Raw genomic sequence first — 25,091 nt, 5'->3', positions numbered from 1 at the left:
GGTTGGCTGGGATATGCAGCTATCATGATAAGGCTGGCTGTCTCCAATGGAAACCAAGATTAGGTAGAGATATGCTGTGCTTTGTGCAGACAGTCAGACTGGCCTTCTCTTTGAATGGATAACATATGTACAGACTATGTGTCTACTAATCAAACTTTATTCAGTATAATGTTGTGTTTTGTTTATAGTTCAATAACCAACAGAGACATAGGTGTGTGAAGAATAACCTTATTTGGAGGTGGTAAGGATATGGTGAAGGGTTTAATTACTATTGTCCAAAATTAGACGACAGAATTAACTGGCACAGCACAATGTGTACTGTAACTCCTTTCGAGCTTCAATCAATTTCCCTGTGTAAAATGTCCTGAGCTCCAGCAGATTTTATTGACATCTACTGCATTCCCATCAGTTGAGAAATATCTATTTGTGTTGTTGCTAATTATAAAATGCTAGAATCCAACACGGTGAACATAATAAACACACCTGCTAAACTGCATTATCATTGCAAGCATGTTAGCATTGCTGATGTGACCAAGCAAAAAGATCTGGCCCACAGTTTGTGTAATGAATGGGGTAACGGCTCTTTACAGGTCAAGTTCTTCCTCACCAAACCATTTCTTTATGGACCTGGCTTTGTGCATGAGGGCATCGTCATGTATGCACAACAAAGGACCTTCTCCAAACTGCTGGAAGCACAATGTTGTCTAAAATGTATTTGCATACTGTAACATTACAAGATTTTAACTGGAACTAAAGCATCTTGACAAAACAATGACCATACAGCGCACTTATTGGACAATGTTAGGGATTAGGGATTCAGAAGATGGATATCTACTTCTTCTCTGCAATTATGCATTTAAACATTTACCATGAAGACGGAGTTATGGTAACATCTGGTAACTATGGAGGCAAAAGAACTGGGGGTTCATGAAAGCTCTTTATAAATAGTTAAACAGTGTGTATAGGGACCATTATAATCATATAATATGGAAATATATGGGAATTTTTATTATAGAGTGCAGCTGGTCCTGTAACCCTTATTACAGAATCATACAGGACCATTATGAACTCTTATGTTTCTCTCTTAGGATGGACGCTCACACCGGCACAGCATACTGAATAGTCTGCAGCAGATATTATAGGTTGAAGGTTTTACCTCCAAATATCAATGCATCTGAGCATAGGAAACTTCTCAAACCACCCTCATTATGTTTCGTTTTGTATAAGAATGCTTCAAAATGCATCTCAAGATTTCATAACAGCCTGATATTTTGAATGGAGCTCATCCATCTTTTCAATCGGTAGTCACCATTTAGTCAACAAGGCTAATTCAGCCCTATTTAAACAAGCATTACGTGTATGTACAGCACTTAAAAGTTTTAAGTACTGAGAGAAGAGAGTGCAGTCAGAACAATAGATGTTAGTGGATAAAATGTGCTGAGATCCACTTATGGCTGCGGCATGATAGTTAGATAAGACCAATAAGCAGAATTATGAAACAATAAATGGCTCCAAATGAACGTGGTAACAAGATTTTATCAGCCAATTTAGCTCATCATATATATATTGATATTAGTGTACATACCAGCTAATATATGAGAAATGGCAACAGAGAAATGCAAAAGTTAATGTATGTTGAAAGTTTAGAAACATTACATCATTTGTTTTTCAACAACTGATTGTTTTGCTCAGTTATTTTAAACTGCATGTCATGAACTCAAATTTTAATGTATGTATCCAACCTATTACATAAATACATAATTTAATTAATTAATGTGGTAGTTGGTACTGATACTAGTAGAGGATTGCCACTTGAGGAAATTACTGTATGTGAGGTATATAAACAAACGACTTAATGTAAGCAAATAAAACAGACAGACATATAAGCGCCTCTCTACATGTCAGTGAATAAAACGAAGCTGTAAAGTTCAGATGTTTAGGCATCAAACTTCAAGCCTACACAGGACGGGGCTTTTTCTAGAGAATTAGTTACTATGGCAATTTAACCTGGATTACTGACAGCCTGCTTTGTGAGACCAGAGGCCGAATGTAGCCGGACCAACTGGAAAAAAAAGTCAGCAAACGAGGAGGTAGGGGAATATTTTTCATGGTTTGAACGGAGGTGTTCTGCTGATCTTCCACTGCACCTGAGCTGAGGGCGGCAGAGCAGAGGCGGTAGGTGAAGAGGAGTAAGAGCACTGAATGGAGAAGGTGAAAAGAGTAAAGCAGTACACATATTGGTAAAACTCTGTCTTGGTGGATAACTGTAAAGTTGAAGAAAAGAATTTAATCCAATGTGAAGCCTTTTTTTGTCTACTGGATTTGTAAGTCAAATGTACTTGCTTGGGGCACAGATAGCCACATAAACCTATTTAGATGCATTCTGTATATTTCAGCTTTTACAGTGCAGCTTAAATTTTCTGATAAAAACAGGGTCTTGAGTAATGGCTGTATCTTAAACAAGCAGGGAAGATGGATAGTGTGTGGATCCGACCCCCAGTTAGGTACGGGTGAAAGACAATAGTAGCATACTAAATTTTAAAAAAGAGAGGTTGTCCACACACTGAATACTGTAACTCAAGAGCTATTTAATGATGCAGTGTTTCCAACTTTTTTGGTCTTCATCAGACAAACATCTGTATGAAGAAATTGCAGGCTATATATACACACACACAAAAGACAGCTCCACCTAAAACTAGGAGATATGAAATACATCAATCATCCCAAAGCAATCTACTATGTACATACCAACATCAAACTGTAACCTATACACAATATACATGCTGTGGAAACAGGCTTGAGGAATACTTTGAATCATTCATATGTTTCAGGAGCTTACATTATTCAGTACTGTGGACTTCTCTTTTTTCTTTGTAAATCAAGTTAGTACACAAAGGACAACCCCAAAGTGAAATAAACTGAAATGCAACATTTTCACTGCATCGAAGGCAACATAAAAATGTTTTATGAGGCAAGAAATGCTGTTAAACCTTCAGAACAAAACATTTTTTGATGACAAAAATTGACATAAAGAACTGTTACTTTACAGTGACAAGTCCTCAAGGTACCTTTGAAAAATATATTTAGTTTTATTGTAGTTTTATATGTTGAAAAAGAAAAAAAAAGTGCTTGATTCATGATTGATAATAATGAAGATAATATAGGTGAATGCCTTTCTATGTCAGGGTGCTTTGATTTGTGACCACTGTTGCTCTTTTTTGGTGTAATTTGTTTGTTTGAGGCTGTCACCTCTATTTCACATTGCAGAGTTCGTGACTGATGCACCTGCACTGTTTGGCCCCTCTGGAAATTGGTTAGCTGTCTGGTGTTGCTTTGAAAAATCACATGATAGTCATGACAGCTAGGCTTCTTTTAAGCTGACAAATACTGCTAATTGGCATTCAAGTTACATGATTCATCTGTGTTAGGTGCTTTTGTAATGGAGATTAAGTCACTTCAAAGTTCTTTTTCATGTGGTGTTTCTAGTAATTTCGTATGTGCCCTGTAGGCACGTCACTTAGGGTGCCATCTTCTGTAGGCCTGGCCAGCGTTAATCATTTTACCTTCATATAACCTCTGGTGCCTCACTAAGGCATTTGAAGAGGCCAGAGGGGCTCAGTAGTGCTCTTCTGTACCTTGTAGGAACGCAGGTCCTGCTCCTCACAGTCAGAGTCACTGTGATACGGGTCATCGGTGGTGGTCCAGGTGAGGGCGCCTTCCCTCTTCCAGTAATCACAGATAGGAATGTCCCTGGGAATCTACGCAGTGTGGAAGATGAAACCGAAAGCAGTTGTTGGTAACTTGATGAACTGAGTATCTCTGGATGTGCTCATTTTGTGTCCAATGTTAATCATTTTTTTATATAAAATAAAATGTGACATGTTCTTCCACACAATTATTCATAAGACGAAACTCAGATATGTAGAAAAGAAGACACTGCTCACTTTGGTCAAGTGCAGAAATTCAATAAGCTGACCTTAAAAAATGGATGAGGTATCGGCCATGAAATAACGATCCACATTACACAGCTTTCTTTGTCAATTTCATTAAAACACTAAATATTTCAGCCATCGGTCACATTCATTCAGTCACGGTGGACTGCCGACTCAATGTTTAGTCCTACAGCAATCCTTGTCCTAATGTTACCTTGCATAAAAATTAGTTCCACAAAGTGAAACACACAGAAAAGAGAGCATTAGCATCTCATCTCTACTCACTATCAGCAGATGGATGAAATTAGGTAGAACAGGCTGAGTTGGTGCATCCCTACTGCAAGACTTTAATGATAAAGTCAGGTTTTTGTTACTAGAGCGTTATGAGGTAAAAAGTTTGACAAAAGGAAATGCCAAAGTTTATAATGACATCTAATTGTGCTCAACCGTGCTCTGTCATGCAAGTATGTATGAAGTAATAAAACAAAGTTTAAACAAAGTACTGAAAGAAGTTAACTTCAAAAAATATCTACAGATAAAATACCAACCAGAACCTTTAGATAGCTGAATATTTTCAATATATTTGCAATATTCTAAAAACAGTACGATTTTAAATTATGTAGTGTCCGAACATACAACTTTTAGAAATGTTTATCTCACTTCTTCCATGATCAGGATGCCACAGCGCACCAGACTGTCAACTGCATCCAGAGCGAAACTCCGTGACGTCTGACAGGGCTGGAGGGAAAGAGAGACAGACACGGAGATGGTGAATGGGTCAGCTCAACAGTGATGCAAGGTTAGAGGCACAAACAGCGTCACCCCATCACACATCCAAGAAGCGCAAAAAGAGACAGCTGACAGAGAGCATAAGGTGTGTAGTAGAGATGTTGCTGAGATCAGAGGAGGAGAATGAGATGTGGCCGACAGGGTTGTGAGAGCAGGAGCAATATTTTTCGGTGAGGAAAAGGGCGAGAAACATAGCTGCAAGCAGAAGAGACAAGAAAGAGCAGCTGCCGAAATGAAAGTTGGGCAAACAGAGAAAGGACTAGTATTTCTGGCTCAGATTTGGAGCCCTTGAAGTCAGTCTGATGGAGCACGTACACACACAGGCACACACACACTCAGTACACACACACACACACACACACACACACACACACACACACACACACACACACACACACACACACACAAACAAACATTTCAAAACCTCTCTCTGCCTGAGATAGAGGCAGCAGAGCAGGATGAATGGGTGTTCAGCTCCATTAAACATCCATTGAATGAGACACACAATGGGTGTGTGTGTGTGCGGGTGTGATATGAATTCAAACTCACTGGCATAAAGCCCGGAGGCAGAAGATGGCAGAGCTGCAGGGTTCTCTCAGTGAGCTCGGACTGACAGAGGACCACATCAAACTCCATATCACCTTTGACCTCCTCTCCCTCCACGCCGTCACTCCTCACCCTGCTGCTAACGCCACTGCAGGCCACCTCACACAGCATGGCTGACACAGCACACGCTAAGAACAAAAGAAACACACAAACTTAATATCTTTTGTCCCTCTGCTACATGCAATTACTACACTTAATATATGTGCAAAAAACTGACAATTGGAAACATCCAAAACAGGCGACGTTTAGTCTGCTTCTTAACAAATTATTGCAAAATATGTTGGATGCAGTCTTTGGCTAATAGATCAGATCAATTAATGATATCTTCCTGATAAGCAGGATTAGGGATTTCCGCCATTTACATTAGTTTTATCTCTTTATTTGTACTTTTTATCCCTATTTTCCTGCTTTCATGTGCTGGTGGGAAAGTCAAGACCTCAAGATCGGTCATGTTGCCGTCACATTTTCTGTCATATAATCAAGCCTGGAAACAAATTTTAAACATTATAGAGGTTGCAGCTTTGCATTATGAAGAACAGTCAAAAGACAGGTGGAGAATTGAGTTTAATTGTCCGTAAATTAGTCTTTAATACATGGACCATAGATTTACTACATTATTATAACAGCATATCACTACCTTAACAGAGCCGATTTAACTTTAAATTCTTATTTTTATATATATTTATGTATTGATATACTAAAGAAACGCTTACAGCAGTACACAGGCCCCCCCCCCCCCCACTAGCTTCAACCAAAATAAGTCAAACAGGAATGATGAATCATGCGGGCACAAAGACTTTTTTCCACAGGCCAAGCAGCTTCCTGTACTTCAAAACACTTCAATACACCAGATTATTTTTACCTTCACCAACAATGCTAACACAGGGCTGCGGTTTCACCCCAGTGTGCCTTTTAGGATGATAACTAGAAAAATGACAGTACACATTTTAGTAGAATTTAGTTAACAGACAGCTCTTGGCTTCAGTTGATATAAGACTTCCGTGAGGATTAGGATCTGGGAATTCTGCCATCAGATGATTACCATATATTACTCATGTGTACAGTATTATGGGAACCCCATCCCCACACAAGAATGTTGATATTGGCAAAACCCTGCTCATGTTCAATGCCAACGGTATTACATTTTTTGCTTTCTGCAATGTATGCACATGGTGGCTATGGTGTGTTTAAGGCTTGGGGAAGATAGTGGTTATGGTGAATAATTCATGGGTAAGATTAGGTAACAACCTAAAATTATCCTGCCATTCGGTTTTATGACTCCACCAGCAAGTCAAGTTACAGTTTACATCCATGTCTGTCCAGAAACATATATTTGTAGTTAAGACTTTGAAGGAATTTAATAAAAAGGTATTAAGTGTATTTTCCTTGTATGTGCTGATTCTGATCGAACATTGAGAGTTGTAGTCATGACAGCAGACGGTGCTTCAGATGTGGATGTTGCTGCAAAGAAACTACAATTTCTAAAACGTGGACGTTTCACACACATCTTTAACCTGGCAGCACAGAAGATCTAAAAAATCACCACAGTTTCAAGATTAGTGTAAACGATTCAGTATCTGGACAAATGTTAAATATGGTCAAAATCTCCTCTTCCTTAGTTCCTGGGTTATGGCGTTGAATAATGTCCGGAAAAGTATTTTGCAGAAGATTATGTCATCACAGTGAAGCTGACCTTTGACCTTTTCCATCATTTTATCCTAGTAGACATTTGTATGAAACTTCTTCATAATTAGTGTAAGATTTCTCGAATTATGGCCAAAAATGTGACTTATGAGGTTACAGTGACCTTTGACTAGGGCTGGGGGATATGGAAAAAATCAACTATCACAATATATTCGACCAAATACCTCGATATAGTTATTGCAACGATAATGTAGAAATGACTCTTGATGCTTTCACAAAATATTTACACGATGAAATGTTTGATAAATAGTCATCGGTAATGTGGTTATAATGATAAAGTGGGTAAAAGGTAAATAGCTAGAACAGTCTGATAAGTTCAGAAAATTACACATTTTTACAGTACTGCAACATTTAAAAGCAGGAAAAGACAACACTGATGGCATCACGATATTACGATATCCTAAATCTAAGACGATATCTAGTCTCATATCACGATATCGATATAATATCGATATATTGCCCAGCCCTAACTTTGACCACCAAATTCTCATCATGTATCCTTGTGTCCAAGTGGACATTTGTGCCAAATTGGAAGAAATTCCATCAGGGACTTCCTGAGATATCATATTGACAAGAATCCAGCCATGGCTGGGTTAGCCGGCACGGATGCATTATTTTAAGGTTGTCCGTCCCACCACATCGCACCATACCAACATGCATAAATGTCACATGGCTGCTAACTCTTACGCATTGACCGTGAACTCATGTAATTGACACTTTTAACACACTCTCATGCCACACGTCAATTTTTTTACACAGTTAAAAACTAATTCATAACTGACATGATATGTGTGAAAAGACTCCGTCAGCGCACAGACAGACAAGACAGAGCAGCACAGTGCCACTGCAGCGGAGGAAGGCGGAATATATTCACAAATGTATTATATTGTAATGTATTCCCAAGCATGCTGCTCAGAGTAATCTCAGTCAGCGGCTCTTCACGCAGCAGCATGGCATCTCTCCCTCTCCTCTCGCACCATGTGCACGCAGACAGGAGTAATAGCTAGTTACTATGGTTACAAGGACGCTCTGTGTCTCTGTCGCTCTGAAACTTTCTTGTGATTCCAAATAATAGGACAAGTTAGTATACCTATGCAAATCCATAAAAATAAGTACCTCATTTGTAAGTACATGCTGAAATCTAGTAATAAAACATAATTTTACATTGTACAGGGTAACCAACACGTTCTAATCTAATCTGATCTCTCAAATCTCATGCCAAATACGAAACCTTGCTTTACCACAACTGGCTCAAATCAGTGCAACTCTGAGCTCATCACACCAGGTTAGCTACAGCTGTTTCCCAGGTGGAGCAGAGTAAGAAAGATTTTAAATATGAGACAGCCTTTCTAATAATAATTTCCTAACCTGATCCACCTGATTATTTACTGTTCTTGGTTTTCATAGCACCCTACATGGTGTTAGAAATGCAGGAAGTTTGTTTTAAATTGCTTTTTTTTCCAGACTCCCCCACAACTTATATATCTTTCCAAGTTTGCTCCTACATTTTAAAACATAACCAGGTGCCCATACATAGACCTGTCTATACTTCTATTTCAATAGACCTGAGAAACTAAAGTGGCGAGTGTTGTATGATGGGAGAGACTTGGTGATGTGCACTGATCCCTCTTATCCTATGGTTTGAAGAAAAATGTGTGTAATATCCGGACAGTATATCAAAAATGCTACTCATGGATGGATATACACGGATGGCATGGCTATATTAATCTACTACACAAACACTTACAGCACTGCAGAGCCCCCCGCCTACCACCATCACATCCCAGTAAGTCATACAGGAATGATGAATCATGCGGGCACAAAGACTTTTTTTCAACAGGCCAAGCAGCTTCCTGTACTTCAAAGCACTTCAAAACACCACATTATTTTTACCTCCACCAACAATGCTAACACAGGGCTGCGGTTTCACCCCAGTCTACCTTTTAGGATGTTATCTAGAAAAGTGACAGTAAACATTTCAGTAAAATTCAGTTAACAGATAGCTCTTGGCTTCAGTTGGTATAAGACTTTAGTGAGGATTAGGATCTGGGCATTACGCCATCATATGATTACCATATATTACTCATATGTACAGTATTATGGAAACCCTATCCCTAGACAAGAAAGCTAATATTGGCAAAACTTTGCATAACTTTCAATGCCAATGGCTTTAAAATGTTTGCTTTCCACAATATATGCACATGGCAGCTGTGGTGTGTCTAAGGCTTGGGACAGATAATTGTTATGGTGAATAGTGCATGGGTACGGTTAGGTTATGCAATGACACATGGATGATTTTAGCATCTTCCCTTCATGATTTCTTTGAATAAAATGAAAGTGCAAGGAAGTGCATCTGACTGTGCCTTGTCTGTTGATTGAGTCTTTCAGTCAAAGGCTCATAAAATACTGCTGCTAGAGTTTCATGGATGACTCACCTGTTTCAGGTACATTAACTGTTTTACGTACATGCTGACATGAGTGGATATAGGAAGGTGCTTGCTGACGAAATATAAGTCTGCTGTTGCGTGTAAGTACACTGACACTGCTTGGTACGCCTTAAAAACACTTTGAATGTTAATTACTAAAACTTTAAAATGTCACGTTTCAAACTGATTTTCAAAGCTGCCATGCCAACAGTAAGAGCCACAGCCAAGCCCACCCACGGATAACAAGAAGCCGGAAGAACACAGGGTCTCAAGATGATATTTAGGCTTAAATGTTATGGGAAATTTTTGTCAGCTAACCAAAATACATGCATGCAAATTCACTCACCAGCAACAGCTTCCAATATAAAGGTATGTGTGACAATCTGGGCCTGGAGAGAAAGGTGAAGTGTGGCAGCAAAAGAAGGACGTGGCACAATAATAGGGTCTTTCCTAGAGGAAGGGAGACACGAACCAAATGGAATAAAGGACAGTAATGAAGACAGAGGTTTCACTAAAAGGGAAATTCGTTTTTTGATAAGCAACATAATTTTCCAGTATCATACTATCAGTATTTTTTCTTCACCTTTTGACAGACAGAAAAACCAACCTGGATGGCGCTGTAGCAATGATGAGGCAAGGGGCGAGCAAAGAGAGTGAATGGTGGACCACCTCTGCTAAACTTCCCCCAAAGCCGACGTCTTTGTTCCTGAACAAGAGTTCATCTGTGAGCCAGGCCACATCACGACACAGAACAGATGTACTCACACCCTGCGGAGGAGAATGATGGAAAAGTTTTGTTCCAAAATCAGAGGTGAGCATTAACCATCTGGTGACATTAGTTAGAGACTGATGGGTATGACTCAGAAAATCACTGTCACGCACGAATAAACTACCATGAAAACCAATTCTGTTTATGAGCCTCTTGGAGTATTGATGGATCCTGAGAGGGGTAGAGGCGGATTTTGAACATTGACAGCATCAAGGGGAAAATGGCTCAACAAACACTAACACACAAATACAGCAGATAAGACATGATGTACCTTGCGGCGCCTGTACAACAGAAGACTGGACACAAGAGTGGTGGACATCACGGCCATGCAGGAGGTGGCAGCTGGAAACAGTTAACACACACACATGCACGCATAGATAAGCCAGCACAATTTGCATACTATTAAAACAACAGCTTATACAGATTCATTTACGATGCAGCAGAGGAACATAATCCTGGACCTACAGAAGATGAGGTGGAGGATGATGGCAATGCTGAGGTCTCTCTCCGGATGAGTTTGTTCAGATGCATAATGAGGAGGCAGGAGCCATGACATCCTCCTCTGCCCAAAAACACTCTCAGTTCTTAAGAAAAGAGGAAAAAGTGAGCAGAAGAGAGGATGTGAGGGTGAATTTATGCTAATTTTAATTTACAGTAGGTTATCTCAACCGATACTTGTTAAAAAAGGACAACACAGATAGTGAACTGAAAAGATAAACTATTGGCTTTACCATTAAAATGCATTACAGTAAACTGCATTCATTATCAAGAGAGTTGAATTACAAATCTTGTGAGTTCCAGTATAAGAAGCATTTCAATTATTAAATGAGATTTTTCAAAGATGATCAATCTCTCTTATTACATTTTAATAGCTATTATAGCAGGACGTGGTTGACTTAACAGCATATTTCTGAAAATGAAGGAACGTATGTCTGAGTTAAAAAACACTGTAGACTCAGGCGTTTGAGGTGCATACAAGCGTATAAAATGGCAGCTATATCGTTTAAAAAAGGTGTGTTTGATACATTTTTATGAGCTACTTATCCGAGGCTATGCTGGGGTGATATGAGTGCAAGTATTATTTATGCATCTTAGCTGTGCATGTGTGTGAGATATACAGTGGCATATGAGAGAGAGCATGTCGTAACTGGCCCTGTTAACACACAAGTCCTACACACAGTGACATTTTTCACCTCGAGCGAGAATAAATAAACGGTATGTGCAGCTCTGTGACATAAGTGTTTGTATGTGAAGATTTATGGCAGCTCATACATCCCCTGCAATTTTTTATACATGGGAACAAAAAAAAGGCTTCAAAAGCTGAAATCTCAGCAGCAGGAGCCAAAAAAGAATGAAGCAAGCATGACAGAGACAGTGTTAATGATGTATACATGCAAAATAGAGCTAAAACAGCTCACATGCTGATAACACACCACTCTGAACAATCCCTCTCTACCTTTTTTCATCTATTATTTGCCATCTCTCTCACTCGTGCCATTTCCTCTGCTTCGTGCTCTCTCAGAAGAATTAAACATATGAAGGGTAAAACCACTTTGCTTGTCAGAAGCCAAACAGAGACTGAACGAGTATGTTATTTTCTTTCTGTTATCTTTTTCACTGGCAGACTGCGTAATATTGATGGTAATTGGACCAAGTCTAAGAAGATGCAGACTCTCATCAGAGCTTGCATCATTATATTTGTGCCAGATTTATGGTTTAGAGGAAAGCTTATCCTCAAAGTTTAAGAGAAAGTAACTTTTCAATTTCACAGATGCAAGATAAAACACAATCCCAGCCCAAATCCCATTTTGGAATATCTGCATACAGTATAAAAACACCCTTTCATGCGTACAGGTACACACTGGTGGTTCGATTACCTGTTGTTGAGGATAACAGGCAGCAACAGGTCCTGTAGAGGGAGCCATTCATCTACTCTGCACCTCCCAGACTCGCACATCTCCTACACAAACACACACATATACACACACACACAAATAATGGATAATATATGCCCATATACACACTCAAAGAGCTGCAAAGTAGTATCCCTATTAAATTATTCAGTAGTGGTTCTCTTGTAGACGGAGTTCAGAAAATTTGACAAAGTTTGTGTTGAAACATTTCACTCAATCTATTATTGCAGCGGCCCATTCTGTTGTTGTTATCGCCACATGTTTACCTTCAGCTTTAACTCAATTGACAGTTTATTAGGCACATCTAGCTAAAACTAATGCAGTCTAATATAAAAGCTCTGTGATAAATTCCACCTTCATGAAGGTTATAATGTTTAGTTTTATTGAAAAAGTTTAAGAGGGGTTTGGTTGATTCAGCTTCATGGTCATTTTAGGGACTGTACTTTGTGGTGCTGTTCAATTATACTGCATAATTTTGAGAATTTTTGATATGCATAATATGAAATGCCTCCTTTCATCATTCAAGTAAAGACACGTTTATTCCTGTGGCCCAAAACAAAACATTTCCAGTAAGGAAAAAGAAAGAAAAAGACTAATTTTGACAAATTTGCAGCAGCTAATATAGTGAGTCCACTTTGAAAGGTCAGTGTGATTTATGTCCTACAGTGATTCTTTGCCTGTTCAACAGCCTGTAAATTAGTGATGTATCCCAATCTGGGAGCCAGGAACCCACAATGGGTCACAAGATAGCGGTCTAATTTAACACTCCATGAGGATCTTGCTGTCCTCCATTTCTTCTCACAGCAGCACTTCATGCTGTAATGACATACAGCTGTGGTCAAGTATACTGTGAGGTCACTGTTGGATGTGGTGACATATGCAACAAAGCACAATTCTGACCATGACCAAACACAACAATCGGTGATGTTGGGTGTGGTGAGAGTTAAAACGTGCTTTTTCTATTTTTTCTTCTTTTTTTCTTGTGAAATATTGGGCACTTACACCTCTTGAAAGTTTTGAAAAATCCTTCAAATAAAACAATCTGGAAACATAAATCACCGTTTAGGTTGAGCTGCTAACAACTAATGTTTTCACTGTGGCTATAACCTGTGATAAGAGGTTACAAATAGATGCTGCATCATTTTCAAGGGTCACAACCCATAAAGGATGGAAACCACTGCAGTAAATGATGAGCAGGTCTTTGATGATATGCTCTTTCAGTTGTGCACCTTGAGAGAAAAGGGCTGGGCAAGGTGGATTCTCACACTTCCTCCTGGTCTCCTCCAGAGAAGTGACCACAGCAACCGCAGCACAGAACTTAAGCCGACCTGTGAAGATATATAACACACACACACACACACACACACACACACACACACACACACACACACACACACACACACACACACACACACACACACACACACACACACACACACACACACACACACACACACACACACACACACACACACACACACACACACACACACATTCATAGGAGTGCTATATGCAGCGAGTCGGCAATAATATCATAATGAGGTCTTGCCTTTAGGAGGGACATTATAACAGCAATACCACTAATGAGCAGAATCTATGATGTGCACTAAGATAAATAGCCAGCCTGAAAGTGTGGGTATCAGTACGGGAACTGTGTGTACAGTACTGTTTGAGCAACTTGTCTGAATGACAGAACAAAATGATGAGGTGAGGACCTTATTATGGCAATTAACCGAAAGTAACACCCACTCTCCGGTTACCGTCTCAAAGTGCAAATAACAGAGGGCAAGACTAATGGATATAATAGCAATCAACATTGCTTGCGAAATGAAACACAAAACCTCACTTAATCAACACACGATGGCTGGCAGGAACAAAGTTATGAGACAAAACTCTCAAAGCTGTGCCCAGGATCATCATCATCATGGTCATTTTTACTTCTCTCTTTACACCTCTAAGCCTAACCTGCTTACTTGCTCCCAAGGACATTACAGTTACAGATGGCTCTTATTAAGTGGTGTTCGTGTGTGCGCTTGCAACTGTGTTTGTGTCCACCTGTGCATCGTTCTGAGGCACATAGTCGTAGGAGATGCCCACAGGGACCAGACTGACATCGGGGAAAGATTCCTCTTTGATGAGCTGTCTGATGCAAGCCAGCCACTGGCCACCTTGGCCAGACTCTGCTGACACACCAACACTTATCGCCTGGCCCTCCTGTAGGAGCTCACGTACCAGCTGAGGAGGGAGGAGAGAGGAAGATGACAGAGACAAAGGTCTGAGAAGTCCTGGCAGTAGGGGAGTCATTAACATAAAACGCTGTCATGCATTTTTTAAACAAACATAAGTGATACAGTAAAGCTGGCCCTTGGAGGGAATACAAAGAGGCAAAAACACAAAAGTGTGTGGGGCAGTTTAGGGAGGAGAAGTCCAAATGCGAAAAGCAGGCATGATGAAAAGCAGACATAAAAAGGGACTGTGGGGGACACTTCATGACATTCAGAGATACTTCCATTGCCCCAAGTACTGTTTTCCCTTTACAGACAAGGAAAATTCAATTACCATTGAACAGCAGCTAAGCAGGCCTACACTCAATAAACAATAAAGGTCTATTAACATTGAAATACAACCAATAAACAACCCTGCTTTCTCACGCAAAGCCAATATGCTTACTCACATAAATGCTCAATGAGAAAAAAAGAAAAGAAAAAAAAACTCACTGCGTCACTCATAAACAACCTGTTTATGTTCCACTGTGGCTGTAGTGTTGTAGATTAATGTCAGACAGACGTTTTTTCGCGCGGTATAGCACAATATTGATCTTAATAAAGCCAGTAAGTCCTCCAAATGAAATACGTAGTTAGGCAGACTGATACAAACCACAAAGAGCTCCCTTGCAAGATACAAAGACAGGAAGATATAAACAGGTGTTGATCATTGATAAAAATCAATTAAACAGCATTGGACAAATAGTTCAAAGAAGATACTTGGGGAAAACTTAATGAAGTCATTAAACCAAACCATGAAAATTGCAAAATAAGGGGGAAAAAAATAACAAATACCCATAAAAATAGAAACAACCTGCTACATATGCACAATGAAACTAACCACTATTCTTCTCCTTTTCTCCTCCCCCTCCTCATTGCACTGTCACTCCAGCCAACTCTATTCATTCTTTAAATTACCAAGGGACTCGAGTTTTGCTACAGAGACTGCAGCTTTAGAGAGTGGGATGAGGCTGGGGAATGACAGAGAGGGGAAAAAGACAGGTTGTATTCTGATTGAGGAGCTGAATGTGATAACACACCAAGGAGTACAAAAAAAAGAAAAAAGAAAAGTGTGTAGTGTGTATGTGAGTCCGTATGAATAGAGCTGAATGCATATACACTGTAAACGGACAAATTACAAGACGGGTATCTTTTGCTTACCCTGCAATTTTGTATAATTACCTGCTGTCCATGAAGGTGTCCTTTTTTTAGCAACACACATTAGCAACTTCTTTTTTTTCTGATTAATGGCTGAGTGCTTCGTTCCCATCGACTAGAGAACAGACTGTTTGTGGTTTCAGATATGCAGCTAATGAGGAACAGCTCCAATAGTCAGGCAGGAATGACTTGTACCAAGAGGCTGTTTTTAAGGTTAGCGAGTCAGAGAAAAGGCTACATGAAACCTGAATTAGCTTTTGACTGTTAAAGGAGATGTTTGCATATGTGAAACCCCAGTAGAAAGTCTTCTGTGGCTCGTGAGTGACCTTTGCAAAATCTGTGAATGTTGCTTAGGTGACCTTATTTAAGTACATTTTAATTCGGTTGAGAAACTACTAATTTGAAACAGAAAGTCTATGTTTAGGTGGATGGAAGATGGGGGCATTGCTAACTACCATACACAATCAACTGGCACTGATAACAAATAAGATTTAAGATTTTTAGCCCTGTGAGTGCCCTGGCTTTAGGGATTGCAATTTTGGTCTATTGGTTGGTTAGTATCCACTGACTTTTCCTCTAGCACCACGAGCAGGTCTAAATCAGACCTGGATTTATGTTAAAATACCTGCAAAACTAATGACATCACCGTCAACTGTAGTTTGTATTTAGTTCTGATTACTAAATAGTATCAGTCTAACATGGTAAATATCACATCAGTTAAATATCAGCATTTTGATGGTAGCATTAAGCGCAAAGCACAGCTGGGCATATATGCAATCACAGAACTGCTACCGTGACTATAGACTCTTGGTATAAAATCTATAATCGCTACCTATTGTCCCAGAGTCCCTGGCGCAGAAGTTACTCCCCACTTTACACCTCAAAGTGCTACAATCAGTAGAAATATTAAATAACTGCCACATCTGACACAGCAACATGTCTGACTTACAGAGGTCATGACAGGTGAGTACAGACCGTCCGTCTCTGCATCTTGCTCAGTCGGCGCACATGGCGGCAGGAGGATGACGCCTACTTTCTGCAGGATTGATCTGCAAGAAAAAAAGCAACATCTGTCAAACATAATTTCACAGATGACACTGTATCTCAGGCATCACTAGTTTAATTTAGAGGCTTGATATTATGATGCATCTTCAAGCTGCGTTTAAAATTAAATTGACTGGACTAAATACAGTGCTGTGAATCAAAGTGGAAATTCTGCCTCATATCAGGCAAAAGGAGCGTCTGCATCACTTGTGAGGGAAAATACTGTGTGTTTACTTGTTATCTCAATGAGACTTGCATAGCAGCTTCATTGTGGGTTTGTGTGTGAATGCACAGACCGTAGGAAGGAGTTGTTAATCCGGACTGGACAAATGGTATATGGGACTCTCAGGTTGTGACAGAGCAGAACCAGAGGGATGAGAGCGACGTCCATGATGCTCTGACGCACGTACACATAGACCAGCAGAGATCCCTGAAGTGCAGAACAGAAACAGCTTCAGATAAACAAGATTCCTCACATTGTCATTCATTAAGGCAAACAATGGTGGACTATGTAGAGGTGGCGCTCAGATTAGGAAAGTGTTTCTGTGGCCTTTTATTTAATCAATATTATAATCAAGCCCCACGAGCTCAAGATAGTACGAGCAGAATGAAGTGTCGAGTAAATATGTTTATAGTTTCAAAACAAGCAGAGATACAAAATCGGACAAACTTATTTTTACACTGAAACAGTGAAGAAAGATGTAGGCAAAAATTGTGTGGTCGTGGTTGGTGTGTGTCAGTGACTGTACTTACAAGCTGCCAGCATACCATGAGTGTTTTTCCAAGGTCAACAACAGCTCTATTATTCTGTATTTCCCACTCTATCTTTTGAGTAGCATCAGATTTTTTTTTTCATTAGAGATATGAAAATAAAGAGCTGCTATCTCAGACTCAATTATATAGCGACTGAAGTCAAAGCAGAGATAAAGCATGATTGTACTTCTGTGGATATGATAGTGTTACTACAGTATAAAAGGTAATAAATTCTGCAGTAAAAGGGCTGCAATATTAAAACTGTATGAGTAGTCAGAATACTGCTGGGTGCCTTTAATCCCACGGTGAAAATGTGTTCATTTTCTGTTGCTGTATTATTATCTTTATTTTCCATTTTGGAAAGCTGGTAAAAACTGTCACTGACATATTAATTACAATCATGTTATATCAAACTACTGAGGTTGACTGTAATTAGTTAACTTATTTTATCTGTGATCAGCGAAGTTAATTGTTAAGAGTGAATAATACTCAAATGATTAGATGAAAATATGTAAGTAATAATTTGTGTCACAGGTATTTTTACAATACGTCCATAGTTATACAATTTTTTTTTTTTACAGGGTCCCTCTATTTCCAGATTTAAAAAATACAATAATAAAAATATAAAATAATAATATAAAATAAAAATATAATATATTTGGACAAATTAAGAATAAATCCAGACGAGTAGACACTATTCACACAATGAAAGAAACCCTGAAAATACACTGGCAACAAACCGACAACTACTTAAAAGCATCAGCATCACTGGAATAACTTCCTGGTGGTTTTGTCCTCATTTATGCAATAGACTACATTTCAGTGAGATCTCAGCTAAAGACATAGTTCACTGAATTCATTCATGCCCATCTTGAACCTCTGTGACAGCAGCCCGACTCAGACTTATTTACTTGTATTTATTTAGTCAACCATGTAATTAGAATTGTGTAAATAGTAAAAAGTCATGAAAATAATTAAGTATAACAAGGCAAGTAAAGGAAGTTTTTAGGTTTTCGATATTTTTCAGACTTTCAAAAGTAATCAGACATTTAAATGTTGTAAAACTTTACTAAAAATGGCTGAGCACAGCTTTTCCTTACACCCTTAGCGTGGATGTGTGTGGAACCAAAAACATAATAGTATGCCGTAACTTTCCATGTTTTGCAGGAAAGGTTGACACCATTTGAGTTAGCTATTATGGGCGCACTTAATCATCTGGAAATAAAAATGTTAGGACATTTTGTCTGCATATGTATGAGTGTGTGGACACTTGTACCTCTTGTGAGGCTCTGTGCAAAGGCGGCAGATGGTTGAGGTTAATTTGAATACTGTCAAACATGGAAGAGAACAGCTTCAGCATCAACCAGCCGACGAATCTGGGCAGCAGCGGAGAGTGGGTGGGGAGATGTATAGAAAGAAGAGGAGAAAAAATTAATCACTGGAGATAAGGTGGAGAGGAGGACAATGTACAAAAGGGAATAATGGACAGATAGTGGTGAAGCTAAGAGGAAATAGCTGCCAATAACTTGGTGTCCAGTGAAAGGGAATTAAAGCAAAGAAAGTGAAGCTGGAGTTCAGCGTGACAAAATGTAAATGAGAAAGATGGGAGTGACACAAAGTGAGGAGAAGAGCAATGGGAATGAGAAAGAAACTGATGACATAGGGAAGAAGCAAAACAGAAAGCGATAAAGAGGGGTGTGTGTGAGAGTGACGGCTGAAGATAGGGACGAAGGCTGAGGCAGTAAATGAGAAAAGAGAGAAACAGAGGAGAAAGAAGAAATAAAAGAACAGGGTAGATTCTCAATTGAGATTCCTGAGACTAAAAGACAGGAAAAAAGGTTTCTCAAAAAAAAGAAAAAGAAAAAAGAAGCCAGTCATTTCCACTCAATTTCACCAGACATTCACAAATATCACCGTCTACACGAACAGGCTCTTAAGACTTGACACAGCCACAACACCCGATTTCAATTTAAAATACAACACAACTCATCTTTTTTGCCGGGAACGATCGAACTGTGTTGCATGTCATCCACTGCCGACCGACAAGTTTATGCATCAACAACTGTCAGTCATCTTGAAGAGCGCATTGACTGTCAGTCATCTTGAAGAGCACGTTGACTGATTGATGGACGGTCATGTATTAGTAAGTAGTCACATACTGAGCATAGAAATCTGAGTAAAATCCTACATGTCTGGTAATACTGTATATATGACTGATTTTCGTGTTTGTCTGGTTCAGATGGCACCAGGTTTGGAAAGCAGAGCCTAATATCTGTGCTTTTGTTTTCAATTCTACTACTACAAGTATTATTATTATTATTATTATTATTATTATTATTATTACATTGTTTTTGTTCTGCTGAGAGCGAGAGTTGTTATTTCGGGCATCTGTGTTTCAGAAGTCAGTCATTTTCTGCAGAGACGACGTAAGATGATTGACAGTCAAATGAGAATTTACTTATGTCAAATCACACGACAGCTATATTGTTGCTTCCATTAGACTGATAAATTAAGATATATTCTATTTATTTCTTGTAACTTCTCAGTGAAAAGGTTGGATTTTGCAGCTTTAAATCGATACTATCTCTAAAATATGCAGCTTGATGAAATTATACAACAAAAATCAGATATGGACCTCACCCTTTCCCCATTGGCTTATACACAGAAACACACACACGCACACACACACCCACACCCACACCCACACACCGTAATAGGCCAGGGGAGATGCAGGTGTTAATAAGGGGAAGGAATGTTGAGAGGCGGTTGAGCTGCCCTTGGCTGTCTCCCCCCTCAGGTGCTTTATGCTCTGCTGTGAGAGCCTCCCTCACCCTGAAACAAATGGTCACAGGACAGCAGGGTTAACACACCACAAAGCCTCTTTTATGCTGCACACAGACAAACACTCGCCTTCTAGTAAGACAACAACAACAACCTCGTCCTTGAGTAAAGAGGTTACATAAAGGTTAAACTCAATTACAGCGGAGGAGGGAAAACAACAGATAAGAACTGAAGAGTCTGTAACAGAGATAGAGAAAGTGTGACGACAGTCCCAAGCTATCCCATTTCTCTTCATTCACTCTGCCTAGACCCAATGATAGCTTTCATTTTCTGTATCTCTGTTTGTGTCTCTTATCTCCTTTCATCCTTTCTCTTTACCTCTATCCAAAACTGCAGGAGCCCATTTCATTTTCTGTATCTCTGTCTATAAATTTATTTACTCTCCTCTAGCATGTCTACTCCTCTCCACCTCCTTCTCTTTCCCCTCAGGTACCTGTTGCTCTGACAGACTCTCTCCAGTCTGCCGCTAACAGGACTCGGGTAAACCTTGCACCCATTCACAAACAGCACAAAGCACACCCTTCGCACAAGCCAGCCTCGATACCTATGATAGAAAACACACAATGCAGAGGCAGAACATTTACATGGTGAGTGTGGCGGTAAAGAGCATTTCTGTACATATTTGGCTGAATGCTGTAGATACCACTGATACCTCGTGTGCGTCTCGTTGACGCTCAGGAGGTTGTGGAAGCCAAGGGAAGAGCTTTGTCCGAGATTCTTACGCTGTCGGACAGAAAACCATTCATCTTGTAAAAAGGCACAGCTGAAAGAGAACATCTATAAAAGCATTCTCAACTTCACCAAACAAGAACTGTGTGTCACGTAAGGTCATCGTCTTCTAAGTCACTAAAATGCTCTGTTTAATTGTAATTTGGGCTTGGCAGTAAATCGACAGCACTAGATTATAGAACTTAATTCTGTTGGATGGCATCAAGATACAGTCTCGCTCTCTCATTTCATTAGTCTCATTTTCTACCTTCACTTTTCTGCCTCTACCCTTCTTTGACCTCCACACTCACCAGGCTGTCTGGAGTGCACTGGTGGCAGCACTGGCCCACAAGTGGTCTGAACTTTCCCAGACAGGGAAGCGAAATCTTCAGCTTTTTCTTGATCTTTAATTCCCATGACAGCTGCAGGGGGAAAAAAACACAAATATACAAACAAGAAGTAACATACGTTGGATGGGATCCAGTCGTCATGAATTGTAGCCATGCCCACTTTAATAAATGATGTAGAGATTCATTAGGACTGGACCTGCCTTCACTATTGGCAGGAATTTAGAAGAGCATACGTCTGAGGTGCCTAATTGGATGTGCGACAAACTTACTCAAGATTTGCCCCCAGAAAATGTTGAGCCAAGGTAAGCTGCCAAAATCTTGACACATCTGGGTGACCACACTTATCAGATATTGAACAAAGTTAAAGTTCAAATGCATATTCAATGTATTATTTGTCCCAAGATTGGCAATCTGTGGTGTAGCAAGCATAAAAAACACATAATACACCCAACAGAAAACAGAAACACACAACAGCTGACATGAATACAAGCGCATTTTGACTTACACACATGCACAATGTACTCTTTAAGCTCCACTGGAGCAGACTAACTAAGTGTCCACTGTAACTCCACAGGGCACGCAAATAGCATAACGGACAATAAATACTGGCAATAAATCAATGTCAAAATCAATACACTACACCTCAAGTTGAAGCATTGTCAATTGAACATGTACTTTTCACTACATATATTAAAAATGAAACATGTATTTGCTATATTTATTTGATATTTGAATTCATCAAAAGTATTCATTTTCAGCCATGTTAAAGGCATAGTTCAACAGATATCTGTCTATGTGTTGGTCCATCACTGACGACATCTAATAGATAAGATTGGCACAAATGTTTCACAGACATTCATGGCTCCTTTACCTAATTGACATGGTGTGGTTTTGAGTGAAATATCGCTACAATTATTGGATGGGTCAGTCATGTTGAACCACCTCTGTTATAAAATAATGCAGGAAACTGGTGCTGTGTGACATTTGAACATATGTACCTAGAATATACATGGAAAGATGTTTTAATACAGAGTGAATGAATTTATTTGGGGAAGTAAATTAATCAAATTAAACGTTAAACGAACAACAACTTGCCAGTTATTAAATCTTTGCATCGTTGAGCTTGTTTGTATTTCTATTTTAAGTTACGATTCCTGTGTTGCGGTAACTTGTCCAATTCACAGTAGCAAGCAGTAACTTGCAGTGGAGTAAATATTAATACATGGCCATATTAGACTCAGTATCAGGCAATCAGTGTACATCAGGCATAAACAACTCGCACACTGAAGCACAGGCCACACTGTGGACTGTATACTAATCAACCAGACTTAAGGTCTCCTACAAGCAAATCGACTGCTGGTCAGTCCTACAAATATCTGTGTTATTATTATTAGTAGCAGCAACGACACCATTAATTATCATGCGGTATGTGTGTGTGAGCTGTTGCTGTGACTGAAATAAAGTGTTCGTTAGTATGCAGACTGACTTGTCCGTTTAGACATAAGGGGCTAATGAATCTCCTAAAATCAATGACACTTTACCTGACTGAGTGATGATGATGGATTCCAGCAAACAGACCAGCTGACTGAATTAGTCTCTTTCCAAGAAAGCTTGTTTTAAAGAGCCAACATTGGTTTAATGACAAAACCTGATCAAACTATCAATAATTTAAATGACCATGCTGGTTTAAGGGAAAAATAGAAAGACAGCAGGGAGGACTACACAAGATTATACTATATAATACTATACCAGACTGAAGCCCACATGTTAAAGGAATAGTTCAACTTTTTTGGAAATATGATTGTGTGACAAAGTGGGTGAGAGCACACCATTTGTCCCCAAACACATTTGTACCATAACTTATTAATTTAACTATACTTGTTTGTTTGTTTGTTTGTTTGGACCATAAGTTAGTTAGTAATCAAACTTTGCAGATACTTACTATCCCGGGTTTGTTTGTGTTTGCATATTTGGTTATAAGTTACATCTCAGCAGACTTTTGGTTAAAATAAAACACACACTGGTATTAAGTTTAGTTAGAGTTTATTGGTTTAGTTTAGTATTTTCTTTCTTTGTTACTCACCATACTTACATGTGCTCATGAGACAAAGGGAGGAGGCGGCCTACCTTTCCTGAATTTATAGATTGGTGACTGGTATCATTAGTGATGTCACTAGGGAAGAACCATGTGGAGGGGTGGTCTTAGGATTATTGTATACATTAATAAGGGGTTTTGATTTGATTAAGTTTGGTTGCAGATAGAATATAGGGACGCTCTATAAAAGTGATGCCATTTGACTGTTATTTAAATGTTAATCTTGTTGGTACTTACCTGTTTCAGGAGGGGATCAGGACTTACCTGATGAGTGGTATAGTCCACCTTCATTCAGAGTCCAGGTTGATGAGGGCGCTATATAAGCAGTAGCTTTGAGACTGCTTTGGTAGAGTGTACGCGGTCCTTAACTTGATTTCAGTTATGCTTATGAGTTAAGTTAATTGTTTAATTTGTTTTTCGTTTTGTTTTGTTTATCTTTTTTGGTTAAACATGTAACACTTTTTATTATAATAAATGACCGTTGGACAACTGATCAAGCCTTCTGTGTCTGCCTCCTACTAAAGATCGTACCACTTTGGTCAGCCTGTACCACGGATTGTTTGGCTCCTTGGCGAGAGTAAGATGTGAAAATCACTTTCACTCTCATATCTGTGTGTTAAGTATTAAGCCGAGGTCTGGAGGATTAGCTTAGCTTAGCATGAATACTTAACATAAGGGGGAATTGTATCTCACTGGTTTAACCCAAACACAAACAGAAATGTTTACAATTTTTGTGGCTTCACAGGGACTTCCGAGCTGTAAATATTTCTTGACAACCCATAGTTTATTCATCCCCCTGGGCACGTCTATGCTGCATCTCCGCTGGTTGTCTGACAAACTCACAGCGATGACAAGAAGTCATATCATCTGACTGTTTGTTGACAATAAAGTACAGCGCTTAACTCCCTGTAAAAACTACGAATTGGCTTTTTGTGTACAGATTAAACATATAAGATACTGTTTCAATCAGCGAGCTTTAAAGCTGCTGGTAGATTTCGATAGAGTGATTCTAGTTGTTTCCCCCTGTTATTATCCAACTCTCTGCCAGTAAACAAATAATCATATTTTCACAAATTTTGACCTATTCCTTTGACAATTTTGTCCATTTCCTGATGAATCAGTGCAATTCTCTCTGATACAAATCCTGTGTGCTGAGAGACATCAAACAGAATTAAACACATGGGGCCGCGTATGTTCTCTTGTGATTGTGAAGAACAAAGAGTTTGAGATTAGTGCACAAGGATAAAGAGGGAGATGACAGTGGAGAGAGTCACACATGCAGCGTTCTTACAGCAGGTCTGTTCTGTTGAATTGGTGGAAGAACCATGTCTTTGTTTATCCCGTCATTCTTCTCCAGCACCATGGTGGGGCCCCCTGCAGACTTCTACCCAAAGACCTACCAAAGTAAATATCGGGGGGGGAAAATAGTTTATTAAAAAGAATTATTTTAAAATCATTCTCGCATTGTGTTAGGTACTAAGGATTGTTTGTTAAGACCGATACAAAAACAATTTTGTGAATTTTCAGAGAGAAAACACTTTCTGAAAAGGTTTTATTTCTCTAATCACAACCCCCTCCCACCAAAAACAAAAATGCAAACCCACATCTACTGAAATACACACACACACACACACACACACACACACACACACACACACACACACACACACACACACACACACACACACACACACACACACACACACACACACACACACACACACACACACACACACACA

At 39.3% G+C, this 25,091-nt stretch overlaps 1 protein-coding gene across 1 annotated transcript in view; it reads right to left on the bottom strand.

Moving 5' to 3' along the window:
- Positions 1 to 24,715, bottom strand: part of gpat2 (glycerol-3-phosphate acyltransferase 2, mitochondrial) — a 30,003-nt gene extending 5,288 nt beyond the window's left edge. The window contains exons 1-18 of the mRNA XM_062417881.1: positions 24,644 to 24,715; positions 21,219 to 21,329; positions 20,852 to 20,922; positions 20,633 to 20,743; positions 20,068 to 20,190; positions 18,635 to 18,734; positions 16,902 to 17,035; positions 16,511 to 16,610; positions 14,195 to 14,374; positions 13,369 to 13,467; positions 12,104 to 12,186; positions 10,692 to 10,810; positions 10,498 to 10,568; positions 10,065 to 10,225; positions 9,804 to 9,907; positions 5,271 to 5,455; positions 4,593 to 4,670; positions 3,636 to 3,758 (exon numbers count right to left, since the gene is read on the bottom strand). Of these exons, the coding sequence (XP_062273865.1) occupies positions 3,636 to 3,758; positions 4,593 to 4,670; positions 5,271 to 5,455; positions 9,804 to 9,907; positions 10,065 to 10,225; positions 10,498 to 10,568; positions 10,692 to 10,810; positions 12,104 to 12,186; positions 13,369 to 13,467; positions 14,195 to 14,374; positions 16,511 to 16,610; positions 16,902 to 17,035; positions 18,635 to 18,734; positions 20,068 to 20,190; positions 20,633 to 20,743; positions 20,852 to 20,922; positions 21,219 to 21,329; positions 24,644 to 24,715 (2,025 nt within the window). The remainder of the gene's footprint in view (positions 1 to 3,635; positions 3,759 to 4,592; positions 4,671 to 5,270; positions 5,456 to 9,803; positions 9,908 to 10,064; positions 10,226 to 10,497; positions 10,569 to 10,691; positions 10,811 to 12,103; positions 12,187 to 13,368; positions 13,468 to 14,194; positions 14,375 to 16,510; positions 16,611 to 16,901; positions 17,036 to 18,634; positions 18,735 to 20,067; positions 20,191 to 20,632; positions 20,744 to 20,851; positions 20,923 to 21,218; positions 21,330 to 24,643) is intronic.
- Positions 24,716 to 25,091: the final 376 nt, after the last annotated feature.

This window comes from Scomber scombrus, chromosome 4, assembly GCF_963691925.1.
Source record: "Scomber scombrus chromosome 4, fScoSco1.1, whole genome shotgun sequence".
NCBI lineage: Eukaryota > Metazoa > Chordata > Actinopteri > Scombriformes > Scombridae > Scomber > Scomber scombrus.
This window is presented reverse-complemented; position numbering and strand designations above follow the sequence as displayed.